The following is a 14,008-nucleotide window of genomic DNA, read 5'->3' on the forward strand; positions in this document are numbered from 1 at the left end:
TAGAAAGATAACCGATTTAGAGAGTAAGAATGAATGACGATATGAAAATCCCAAAATTTCATCATTTTAAATATTTTTAAAACACCGATCTTCGTAATTTTGGAATGACTGATGTGATTATGTATAGATTGGAGAGATGCAATGATAATTTTTGGAAGAAAAAATAGGAAAGAGGGGAACTGTAAGCGTGGTTTTTTTAAATGGATTTCAAAACAATAAAGGGATGTGAGGATGAAGATGAAGTTATGAAAGACTAAACCGGAAATAACAGGAGTAATAAGACAACAAATGGCAAAAAATGTTATTATTTTCAAATTCTTTATTATAAAAGTTAACACTCAGTAAATAATCATGTTTAAAATATACATATTAAGTATTAATGAAAAATCATAAGTCATTGAAGACTTCTTTATACACAACGTTAGTTGTTTTATTTGTAGGCTTCCCATCTTTGTCCAGTATTAGTAGTTTAACATCGTCTCTTGTTTTAACTCTCGATAACGCGACATACAACTGACCATGCGTGAAAACCGGTTGTCTCAGGTACAGACCAACTCTAGAAAGTGATTGGCCTTGGCTTTTATTGATAGTCATGGCAAAGCAAACAACAACCGGAAATTGCCTTCTTTGAAATGAAAAAGGAATCTTCTTGTCTGAAGGTACTAAACTAATTCTAGGAATATAGGTACGAGTACCAATATTAGCTCTAGATATTATTTCAGCCTCTATTACACGGTTATACAACTTTGTAACCTTCAACCTTGTACCATTGCACAAACCTTTTTTTTTGGTCAATGTTACGTAACAACATGACTGGCACACCAACTTTTAGCACTAACCTGTGATTTGGTAAGCCTGAAACTTTAAGACCATTGAGAACATTCGGTGTGTATAATCTTTCTTGTATTGAACTAACATTTTCACTTGCAAAAAGACGGTCAGAGCTTAGATACTCTCTTTCTTCACCGGGAAACAACGCTAACAGCCTATCGTTAATCTCGTTAACAACCTCATTCTTCGGCGCAAGTATAGCCCTACCACTAAAATAATTAGGACTGCCAAAGTTCTCGAGAATCGAAGGATAAATAAATTCGATCAGGCTGGAAATGGGATCAGAAGTATCATTAATTATAAGATTAGATGGCACTTCAATTGTCGCTTCTCCGTCATTAGGATCACCAACATTTCCCTCTCCTATATCCAAAAGCCACTTAGAAAAATTATTTATTTCCTCAATCTCGGATGGAGATCTTCCAACGGTTAACCTCATATTCCTTGACAACGTTAGCACCTTACATTTACTCCACAAATAAGACGAATTTAATGATGCGTTCACTGTCTCTTGTCTTCCACCATTTCGAACAACGGGAAGTAATTGTCTAAAATCTCCACCAAAAACAATAACCTTACCACCAAATGAGATTTCAGAATTTCTTGAGGTGTTGAAATTGAAAATGTCATTCATTGTCCGGTCCAAGGCTTCAAACGCATGTTTATGTACCATAGGTGCTTCATCCCATATAATAAGTTTGGTCTGATGCAACAATTTAGCAACATCACTATCTGCTTTTATATGACATACCGAATCCTCATTAAGATTCAAAGGAATACGAAATCTGGAGTGTGCAGTCCTGCCGCCTGTCAATAACAGCGATGCAATTCCACTCGAAGCAACATTTAATACAATTTCTCTTTTTGATCGAAGTGCCGCAGACAACGTCTTCCATAAAAAGGTTTTCCCGGTGCCACCATATCCGTAAACAAAAAACATCCCTCCAGTATTACCATCAACAGATTTCATTATCTCTTCAAACGCCGACCTTTGTTCATTAGTTAACATATTAAACAGATTAAGATATTCCTCTGCGAGACTTAATACGTCGTAAGTACGCTCCTCGTTAATCAGACGATTGTCGAGATCAGATAACGAAGAAGAATCTGGAAAAGGCATTGTTGAGAAGCTCCGTAGCGATGAGCTATTCATACCTAAAAACTTTTCAATTTCCAACAAAGCGTAATTTTTAAGTTCGTCGTCTGGAATTGATAAACCTGTTACATGTTCAAATACAGATACAATGAGTATGAAATTTTATTTAAACCATGTATGAAAAAAACTGAAAAAGCAAAATGGCTTTTCTAAAGTTTCATAATGTACCTTCAACACGATGTAATTTACTATATCTATAGATGAAATCATCTGTCATGTATTTCCACGTGCTTTCCCATACGATCTCCGGTCTGGACATAGTATTGGACAATAGCATCATGCCAAATAAATTTCGTACATAAGAAGCTGTTGCTGTTTCGTTTGCTTCTTTAATTGCTTCGATGTACTCTTTGTCATCATCTAAAAGACCAAGTGCAAAACACGCATCTCTAAATGTATCATGTACATGACCATTAACAGTTTTGATATCGTCATATGACTTAGGTCCTTTTACTTTATTGAGCAAGATTCTTAAAAAATAAGCTTCTCCAAGAGAGGGAGCAACATTATGAATTCTGCCAATTGAGTTACCTTTCTTCCAAGGTTGCCAACAACGGTTTTCAATCTTCCATACATACCAAGTTGGAAACTGAACATAAGTTAGTGTACGCGCCAAATGGTCATCAGGGTCTTTGTTCCGTTCCATCCAAGACAGAAACATAGAACACTTGACAGATGGCCTGTTAAGAACAGAATTGATGTCTTCGTCTGGTCCAAAGACAACCGGTTGTAGACCTGGAAGATGGAATGGAAGCCTGATAACAGAAGGATATCTGTAATTTACATCGTAACTAAATATCCTCCATGATGCCTCACATGCTGAGATATACCGACAGTCATAATACTCTTTAATCTCATCTTTTTCATGTTGTTCATTCTGATTATCGCTATGCAAAACAACAAATGTTGCTCTATCAGGACCTTTGTTGATATACTTAAACAAATACTTAATTGACCCAGCTTGGTTGCACCACTCAACGTTTATATGTGCCTGATACTTTTTCAATAACTTTTTGTTGTATTGTACAACGCTTTTATTATCTAACTCGATTCGGTTTTTGACAATTGTTGCTCCATCATCTCTCCTTCTGTATAATGGGAAACCATTGGCGTCAATTGTCGTAGTATCTTGAAATCTTTTTGGAAAACCTTTTGAACACTGTTTATCAACCATACATGGGCAGTTCATATTAGCATTACCACACGGTCCATGAATCATAAAATCCTTCACAAGCGTATACAACTCTGGGTCATCATCTCTGTTTAGAATTTCGGCAGATATGAACGGACCAACTTGGTCAACAGTGGGAAGTTTAGCTTCTGGTTCCATGAATAAGCACAAATGCGCATGAGGCAAGCCACGTTTTTGAAACTCAATTGTATAAATAACTACAACAAAATTATTTAAAAACAATAAATGAAAATGTAACAAATATATTAAAAAAAAAAGATTGCATTACATACTTGCTGCTGCTTTTCCCAACATATGACATTCCTTTAAATATTTACAAATTGCATCCAACTTCACTTTAAATAACCTTGATAGGATATCAGGCCTATCTTCTGGATTCAGAGTGGTGTCTTTAAGAAACCGTTTTACCTCTGGCCACTTGGGATTGCATGTAATGGTTATAAAAAAATCAGGATAAGCGAACCATTTACATAAAGCCATCGCACTTAAATAGTTTTGCATCATATATCTAGCTCCACCGGTAAATGAAGAAGGCAATATAAGAGGTGTACCAACATTAGATATATCTTGCTGACCATTATTTCTCAATTTCCAGAGGCTTTCATAGGTATCAGATCTTAGATTTTTTTGTTGAAAACGTATGTAGTTAAGTCTCTCGCTCTCAATCATCGTATAAGCATCAACTAAAAATTGTTGGAAAAGTCTCCTTGAATTTAGAATCAGCGAAAATTGGTTTAGTCTATCTTGAATACGATACGAAAAGAACTCTCTCATCGTACAATTTGGACGCTTCTTGTTGGTTCTATGACACCTCTATGAGGGATGTGAACTCTGTAACCATCATCTCCATATGGGAAGAGAATTGGGTATTGTAGAGCAAGGTAAGAAGGATGTAATTCACTTATTCGTTGAAGAGTCCCTGATTTAGTTTCAACAACAATATCTCTGTTCTCAATTGCGTTTTTAACATCTCCAACAATTAGAGCAGCAACCTCGCCACATGTTGGTAAGTTATACATTCGACCATCCTTGTCCCTTTTTCCAATAAGACGTACCTTAAGACTAAGCTGCGGATCGTCATGAAAACAATCTCTAACCATCCTGTAAACTTTAACCAATACATTATCGGAGTCTAACACAGACTTGATATGTTGGATCAACTGACGATCAACAGAAGCAGAAGAGGATGCAGATGACTCCTTAGATCGACTGTTTTGACACATTTTTATCAACGAATTACTAATAATTAATTGAGAAACAATTGAAACAAATTATACTGTATGATACTTACCTAAATATCGATTCTCGGTTTGAAACTTCGTTCTCTGTATCGTATATGTACAGCTGGCAAAACTTTGGTTTATTGGCATTCTCCGGCAATAGACTTCCAATACTATGATAGTTTTCACCGCTAATCCTGTAGCAAAATGGGCCATTACCTCTATTAACAGTCGGATCGACCTTACCACCCATTGAAGTGAATGCGAACATAGAATTATAACGGCGAATGTTTTTCAAAAAATGCTTGTTTTCATTATCCAAAGATGTAAACAGTTTCTGATAATTTGGTTGTGCATCTTTATAATCGGGTAGCTCTACTTTGGCATAACCACAACATAAAAAATAACTTGTTTTCCCATTATTGGTTCTGCCTCTCGCCGTTTCAATATCCCATAACTTTGCCATGCATACTTGACACGTAATACACTGGTCACCATGATCTAAGTAATCTGTAGATTAGCATGGAAATAAAAATAAATGAAATTATTCGAATTATTTCAAGATAAAACAATGGTATACAAAATAATGTCGAAAATATATTACTTAAGCGACTACCTGGTGAAACACCTTTGTAAGGATCTTCATCTAATGCTGCATCTGTAGTCAAATCAACCATTGGAATAGGAGATGTAATTCGTGGTCTGCCTAATAACTTAGATTTTCCAGGAGATAGCTTTGGAGACGTTTTGCGTAAAATAGGAGTTGTAGTCGCTGTTGTTATGTTTGGAGAAATAGAAAAGCGACGGATACTTGTTGAAAGTGTTTGGTTGTTTGAAGCAGATGTGTCATCACCTAAATAAAATATGACTTTAGAAAGTCGGGTATAATATTACTTGTAAATATTAACAAAAGTATAGAATTACCATTTTGTGTGTTGCAGTGAAAGGATCTTGTATTAGAAGAAGATTGTAAACTATTCATAGCCCTGGATTTGCCTCGTAAGATAGGAGATTTTTACTATCTAAATAAAGTCTCCTTAATCTCCGTCTCTCTTTAGTGTAACTTTGATAACTTTGCGTGAAAACAACTGATAAAAGAAAAACGATATATATATAGTTTTAGACATATATATGTATCAAAATAGTTAAGTATGAAATTTTAAAAAATATGAAAAGTTTAAACAAAATAAATAAATAAACCTGGCGAAATTGTAGATGCATGTTGTGAAGTAATGGGAGTGTGGAATAAAATGGAAGACGAATTAGAAGCCGACGATTCTTTTATCTTAGAAACCGGTAACACGTGTGATACGTTAGATCTTTTACTATCCAAATACAATTTCCGTAGCTTACGCCTCTCTCTGCACTCGTCTTGTGTAACTGCCGGAGTTAAAACTATATTACCATGTAAAACCAAAGAAACGATATAATAGCATTAGTTGTCTAAAAAAATAACTATATATAAATCAATTAGCAGAAAGGAAACTTTGATAATATTGTAAGATTATATAAATATGTTATGATATTTGATATATCTAATTATTTTAGACATATATATGTATCAAAATAGTTAAGTATGCAATTTTAAAAACAATGAAAAGTTTAAAGAAAATAAATAAATAAACCTGGCGAAATAGTAGATGCATCTTGTGAAGTAGTGGAAGTGTGCAATAAAATGGAAGACAAATTAGAAGTCAAAGATTCTTTTTTCTTAGAAACCGGTAACACGTGTGATACGTTAGATCTTTTACTATCCAAATACAATTTCCGTAGCTTACGCCTCTCTCTGCACTCGTCTTGTGTAACTGCCGGAGTTAAAAATGTATTAACATGTAAAACCAAAGAAACGATATAATAGCATTAGTTGTGTAAAAAAATTACTATATATAAATCAGTTAGTAGAAATAAAACTTTGTTAATATTGTAAGAGTATATAAATATGTTATCATATTTGATATATGTTATTATGGTAAAAAAAATAATAACTTAAAATTGTAAATATTGATCCCACAATATCTATATAAACAAATATGAATATATAAAATAAAAAAATAAACAAACAAAGACACATATGCGGCTAACAATGAATCTGATTGCATAGAATCTTGTGCTCAAAATTGTGATAGTGAAAGGTATATCAAATAGTCAAGATTCACCAATTGCTTGTCCATCATACTTCATGATCTTTATATCTATCATTCAATCAGATGATAATTTCATTTAGTTTCAATAAGGGTTTCAAACATTGCTCTCATCTGCATTCTGAATTTGTGCATCATACGGTTCACAACTCTACGAAAATCAGGTAAACTAAATCATTTTTTTCAATGTTGATGTTCATCTGTGATTTCTTGGTCGGATTTATTTAATGAAAATACAAATCTGAATACAGTAAACTAAATGTAACTTGTTTCATTGAAAGATTTACCTTCATTCAGTTAGTTAACATACATGATGTTTTTAGTGTATTTACTGCATACATGTTTTCGGGTATGAAAAAAACAGATTTAGGTAGTGATTTGAATACACTCACATGCACGAAGACATTAAGAATACGATGCACACTAGGTGTTCGAAGAAATGACTGTATGAAAAATGTTGTACTTAACGAAAGAATAATTTTGTTAAAGTAAAAAAACAAATAATAATGAGGTGTTTTGTACGATTAGGTTGTAAAGTTAAGTTGTTTTCGAATATCCATTTAGGGGGTAAGATGAAATGCAATAACAAAGTTTGTTAGGCTTACTTGTTATGTTTTTAAACTGTGTGTAGTTAATGAATGTTATTTGTTATGGTTTTGGTCAATCCATTTATTGGGTAAGATGAAATGAAATAACAAAGTTTGTTAGGATTACTTCTAATGTCTTTAAACTGTGTGAAGTTAATGAAAGTTAGTCAACTAACATTACTTTAAACTACAACAAAAAGATTGCATTATATGTTATGAGTCTATGTTTTATTTAAAATGGGTCAACCTTTGAACTGTTTCTTAGAATGGCCGGAGCTGAAAACGATGTTGTAGTTATATCGCTGAATCAGAGGAGTTTGATGATGATGAAACTGGTCCGCTGATATTCATTGTGCCATACACCAAACGCTTTGTAAGTTCCGACAAAATTATATGTTAATAGGCGTCTAATATGTTTACATAATTTGAAGAAGTTTTGTATTTTTTTAAATATTTGACATCATTAATGGAAATTATTAATATGTTTTGAAACTTATAGCGCATACCAGTTGCGGTAGCACGCATCACAGGAATTGACGAAACCTTGAAAGTTAAGATCGCCAACAGACAGAATGTCGAGACAAAACATGATGTTAGGGTGGAGCCAAATAAAAACAGTATCAAGTACGTTGTAAAAGGCTGGGCGAAATGGCTTAAAGATAACAACATAAAAGAAGGTGATCATTGCAAGTTCCAGTACTTTCCAGATAATGGTGTTTTGTTCCTTGCCAATGTTTTCCGCTAGTGGTAATGTTTGAAACTTTGAATCACGGTAGAAGCATAACATATTGTTGTTTTGGCTAATGAAGAAAGGTAGCGTAAGTTATGTAGTGTTAAAAGTTGTTTTGTATGTGGTTAATATGTTTGATAGTTACGATCTTTATGTAGTTTGGACGGCTACTATCTAACCGTGTTTATAAATATCTACCTGTTCTAGTTTTAGTTTATAGCTTATATTTAATATTTAATACATAGTTTGGGCCTTCAAATCAATTGACAACTATAAAATCGATATACATTTTTAAATAAAATTTGAATATTAGGAACATAAGTTAGTAAATGAGAGTAGTTCAATACCATTGGTAATGTCTGAAAAAGGACTTCTTGAGATAACAGCCGCAACATCTAAATAAAAGAGACATTACATAAATATCGCATATCTAGGTGGTTATTGTAGATATACAAAATAGACTAACATCACAATAATCCAAAAAGTGTTACCTGTTGAGTTGTTTATATTAACTTCATTATTGGAGTTAAATGAAGATCTACGCTTGCATTTTCTTGAAGTGGCTATCATTGTAATAAAGAAAAATGAATTACATTCTAATTAAAATTATTATTATATATAAACAAACAAAACAATGTGAAAGATAAATAAAAAACACAACCTGAAGTGTTTCCCTGGTTTGATTGATTTCCCGAAGTATTGAAATCATGCTTTGACCGTTTATACATTGTGGAATAAGTTTTTGGAATAAGAAAGTAATCGTTTGTTCAAACTGGCTTACAATACCCTTGTAGTGAAAGGGATGTAGTCGTTGAACACAAAACTACAAATGAGTTGAAATGAGATGAAGAGATTTATATGTTGTAAAATTTGTTTTTAAGGAAACATTAGTAATGTGAACATTTAAGTATATTCATTATGATATTTAATGATTAATTTCTAAATATTGGAAAGTCAACAGTTTAAATAATCTTTTTGAAATTAAATTTAAAAAACCGAAAAAAGTTACTATATATAAATGAGTTTCCAACATTCAAACTTTAATATAAATATTATGCTTAGTATTTACCAAATATAAATTTGGTTTATATGGCAACATTCCAACATTACAACTTTAATATAAATATTATGCTTATTTTTTTTTTAATAATGGAAACGGGTAAAGATTTTAAATAAAACTTTAATATAATAAGAATGTTATTAATACATAACACAATATAGTGTTTAATAATATCATCTTGAATTGATATAACAATGGAATACCACAATAAACACAAAACATAATACATAGTTGTTAAAAAAGTAACATCATGTCATATCATAGAAAAAAACATAAATTAAATACAAATAGACGTACATACGAAAAATCTGATTTATAATGCCATCTCTTATTAATATAAAGTTCACGAAGATAAACCACACAACATAGTCATTCAAAAACCAACATAAAGTCTGCCCATAAAATGTTCTAAATATGATTAAAAAGAAATAAACATAGAAAAGTTTTCAAAAATACGGAGATGACTATTAGATTCGGCACACCACTTTTCAATCTTTGGCTTCAAAATCCCAGCATTCACATTCAAATCTTCATCTCTGTCACCGACACTCTTACGGGGTTTAGTTGACGACTGCGAAGAAGATAAATCGACATCATAGACGGCATCCAAATTACGCTTAAGTTGATTCTCAACCATCTCCGCAGAACAGTTCATCTCGGCTCCAGAGGGTGTGCTAAAGATGCTTTTGATCACATTAGACACCGGAGTGTCTTCATCACCAGTACGGGATACAGAATCCTGTAAACTAAAAAGTTAAAAAATTATTGATAAAATAAGGTGAATGACAAAATATTGAACCATTAGTGAATTAATTAATTTGTAAGACATACCTTAACATCAAAGTTAACATTTGCATTTGAATCAGACAGAACAGAATCTAAATGTTCATCATCAGCAGGCTGTATTTATCTCATATATTTCAAAAAACATTGTAACGTGGTATAAGTTTTTATAACAAAAAAGTCAACTAACGTATTGAAGGTATGTCGAACCTGGAAGTCATCAAAATGACTATCAAGCTCGGAGATGATTTCAGGATTTTCAGTCAACTTCGAGACCGAGTAACCATCTGATTTGTTTTTTATGTTAAAGGAAGATATGGTTATCTTAAACGCAAACTGCCGATTTAACAATGCCTACAGCTCCTTGGGAAAGTTACCATCGCTGGCCAACTGTTTGATAAACATTAACATTGTCATATTGGATAACTTCGATAGATAATTTATAAACATAGCAGTTTAAAATATAAACATTAAAATGTATAAACGAAGTAACGAAATGTTATTCACACGATATAACTTACCTCGATGTTTTTATCCAAAAGCTGGTTTGCGTTAACCTTTAATAGTTTAAGAACTTCACGTTCAAACAACGTCAAAGTGACAATCCCGGTACAATCCTGAACACGAATTTGAACTTTTATCCTTTCAAAATTTAAAAAAAAAATTGTTAATAAGCATGTAACTTGTTTAGGACAATAAATGAATCAAGTAAATTAACCTCGGAACAGACAAAACGGTCCTTTTATTGCAACGATCAGTCTGACATTCCAAGACAGTTACTTCATCATAGCCTTCACTTCCATCTTGCTTTTCCTTGCAAATTGTGTTGTACATAACCTTTCTGTTGCAACTCTTACATGCATTGTAAAACCATAACTCTTCTGAAGCAAAGCTCTTAATTGTTCTGAGGATAATAACTATAGGATCATGTACGGACCCGAACGAGTCGTTCAGAGGAGTTTTACTTTGTTTCAGAGGCGGAAACTAAGAAACAAGGGTAGAAACAGCTTAATCTTCACTTTAAACACTGATTAGATTGATATAATCACAATTACAATCAGTCTTCACACCGGCAGTACCTCGGTATGGAAATCAGCAATCGTTACAAATTATCTCGCTTGAACATGTATTTATACTGTTCATGATTTCGCTCGAAAGTAACAGAAGCAGTTCAAGCGGAATCAGTATCTTGTGATTTCGCTTGAAACATACACAATCAGTTTCAAGCGGAATCATTAGCTCGAGCAGAATCATTAGCTCGAGCGGAATCATCTCTTAAACACACCAAAACATCATATTTTCTCGATCTACGAGCCCTGATCTAACCTATCTAGTCTAAGACTCGATACAAGACGAAGTCGACAGATGCATGCACTAACAGACTCCCCCTCAGATGTTGACGAGTCTCACATGTGTCGAGTCTTTGCAACTTCAGTCTTGATCCGTCTCTGAGCTTCACTCTTTCTATCTTCTCTTGCGACTTCAGACTTCCCCTAACGATGTGCTGGCATTCCTTAAGTTCATCAGCATCATCAGCTTCAGAATCGTAATCTGGCTTTCACAGGTTCAATGTCTTTGCCTGGTTCAAACTTTATCCACAGAATCAAAACCTGGCTCAATCTTCTATCTACAGAATCCTCAGGTATCGGAACCTGGCTCTTTAAACACAAGCGTCTCAGGATCGATCAACCTGGCTATCTAACACTCAGCTTTGATTCCAAGATCGTCACCTGGCTCTCTTCCAGCTCAGGATTCTTCACCTGGCTAAAAACTTACACCTGCACAATCTCTACCTCACAATAAATTCCTCATTTAATTCTCAATATGTATGCATTAAATCAAACTCTCCCTCAAATCAAAACAAACCTCTGATGAACCACATGTAAGTTTGTTTAAAAACACATTCATTTAAGAACAAACTCCCCCTCACAAATTTGTCATCATGTTTAGCATTCGGAATTTTGAAAATCAGCTTTTCAATACCAGTTGTCGAAAATCTTTTTGTATTTTACAAAAGATTATGCTAAAACACACTAAAATCTTTTTGGATTTAAAAAAAAAAACACTGACACCAATTGTAAAACAAATAAAAGCAGAAATGAAATATTTACAAACAATATTTTTTGTGAGTTTGTGTAAAAGGATCATATCAGTTTTTGAGACATATCACCAACACCGTTAAGCTTCATTTCATTTTTAGTTCTAAACAATTCACCTAGATTGTCAGTATATTTGTCCACTTAAATTTTGACACAAAGTTCAACTGATCCGAGATACGATATTAATGTTTTAGATACTTAAACTTATTCGCGTGTCCCACTACTTGAATACACTCCCGTATCCAGATCCCAATATTCAGTTTTACAGGTGAGTATACCACAGATGATATCTGTAAAGGGGTTAGGTGCGAAACCATGAGAGCTCAGGTCAGAACTTCCGTTCAGCAGAGAGATGACGGTTCGACTTTTGGTGTGTCCCCTTTAGAGGATCTTTTGTTTCAACAGCAATGACTATCAATTTTATTGTTTCATCAAATTGCTGAGGGAGATGCTATATTACAAGCATTTGCAGAAAGTATTATACGGGGACTAGGTCAGAATTTCCATTCAGCAGAAGTCCAGGAATAATACCCCAGATATCACTGAGCATAAAGACCTAGTATCTCAGAAAGAGGGACCTTTCAAACAAGATTTCAGGGGTTACCTATATATCCAAGAAGTTGTTCCCCACGATATAAGCAAGTTTGAAATTTAGGTTTATATCTCGACACAATTTAGTAAATGTATAAAAATCTACCGACATATCCACATTAAGATTGTTTATCACATTTTAACTTTCCATTTCTTTAGCGTGTTGTGACAGTCCACTGATGTACAATCATTTCCTCTTTTAGACATCAAAACTCTTTTTTCATTTTATCATGTTTTTGGCTTTTTTCAAATCTTCTAATGTTTTTGAATTTTCTAAAAGTTTCTTACTCCCCCTAAAATGCAAACACTTTAAAAAAATTTGAAAACAAACTAAGCTCTTGACCCGCTTAAAAAATATGAAAAACAAACTATACAGGAAAAATTGACAAACTGATATCGAGTCGCTTCAATTCGCCATTCACTCGGCATAAACAATCTGAACTCCCCCTTTCAACAAACTATTTTCTCATTATGATTTCAAAACACTTAAGTTTGTTTTAATCAAAATGATTTTTTCGGAAAATAAGTTTGTTTTAGCCACTTGTAGGGACTGGTTCATCATCTTGTTCATTCAAACACTTATATGAGGATTACATCAAGTTCAACTAATGACCTTGATTAATCACTTGTTCTTACCACTTGTAAGTATATCCAAAACATATAATCACATGTAGGAATAAAACATCTACACAAACCATTTTACCAATCAGGATGCCGATTCCTGCTTCGCACTTACCAACCTGGAAGCTCCGGCATAGTCCTTCACCTGTAAAAATTTACAACAATTTTAAAATCTTTCACAAAAACAATTTCAAGAATGTTGCCGATTCCTGATCCACGATTACAAACTTGGGATCTTCGGCATAGTCAGATGTTCAAGGGAAAAGAATTTCCACCCAAGTCTGACCAACCTTGGGTGTTTTTAGCTCTTTAAGCTCTTGTTCAGTTGGGTTAAAAGTTGCTTTCTTTGTTGCGTAAAAATCTTTAACCCCTTTTACTTTCCCATCAAGCATTTTCCCAAAAATTTTCTTAACATTCCCATTGAACGTTTTCTCGATATCAAACTCTGTTTTCTCAGAATAATACTGATCTGAAATTTCAACTTTACCAACTTTCTGTTTAACTTTTTCAAACTTCAGTGATGGAAACTCATCATCATCTGCTGAATATACAGATTTTTCTTCCTTTTTCTCAACTTGTGGCTCCTCTGGCTTTGTGGAACCAATTTCATCGCCGACTTTCTCATCAACCTTCTTGACAACCCACACTTGGTTGTTCTTTGCTTTCCTTTTGTAAAAATTCTTTTTAGAACATTCACCAACCTTATAAGTTGAATTTTCAAAAATTTTGAATTTTTCGGTTGGTGGTTCAATATCAACCACTATTTCTTTTAGTTTTTCAGAAACTCCCTGTTTTGATTTAGTATTTTTAGGACAGTTCCATGCAATGTGACCAGCTTCATTGCATTTGAAACAGGTTCGAGTTTCTTTTGGATGAAACACTCCAGTGCCTTTTCTTTTCTTTTCAGCAAGAAACTCCTGGTTAGATTGTTTCTAGAAAGGTTTCTTCTGTTCTTCTTCTACACTTCCACCTGAAACAAATTCTGTTTTTGTTTTAG

General features: G+C 33.5%; 1 protein-coding gene across 1 annotated transcript; it reads right to left on the minus strand.

Moving 5' to 3' along the window:
* Positions 1–387: 387 nt before the first annotated feature.
* LOC110882311 lies at positions 388–3,848 on the minus strand. The gene is made up of 4 exons (XM_035978242.1): positions 3,452–3,848; positions 2,156–3,376; positions 840–2,049; positions 388–760 (listed from the first exon to the last, which is right to left on the minus strand). Exons 1-4 carry the CDS (start codon positions 3,846–3,848, stop codon positions 388–390), a joined length of 3,201 nt encoding a protein of 1,066 aa, XP_035834135.1.
* Positions 3,849–14,008: the final 10,160 nt, after the last annotated feature.

The sequence above is a fragment of the Helianthus annuus genome, chromosome 10 (genome assembly GCF_002127325.2).
Source record: "Helianthus annuus cultivar XRQ/B chromosome 10, HanXRQr2.0-SUNRISE, whole genome shotgun sequence".
Taxonomy (NCBI): Eukaryota; Viridiplantae; Streptophyta; class Magnoliopsida; order Asterales; family Asteraceae; genus Helianthus; species Helianthus annuus.

Bases quoted from the DNA above. Each gene is read 5' to 3' on its own strand.
- LOC110882311 (XM_035978242.1), bottom strand. From the start codon at position 3,848: ATGATTGAGAGCGAGAGACTTAACTACATACGTTTTCAACAAAAAAAT. The intron at 2,050-2,155 runs GTACATTATGAA...AACATGTAACAG, and splicing joins TAAATTACATCGTGTTGAAG to GTTTATCAATTCCAGACGAC. The intron at 761-839 runs GTTAGTGCTAAA...CAATGGTACAAG, and splicing joins TCAGGCTTACCAAATCACAG to GTTGAAGGTTACAAAGTTGT.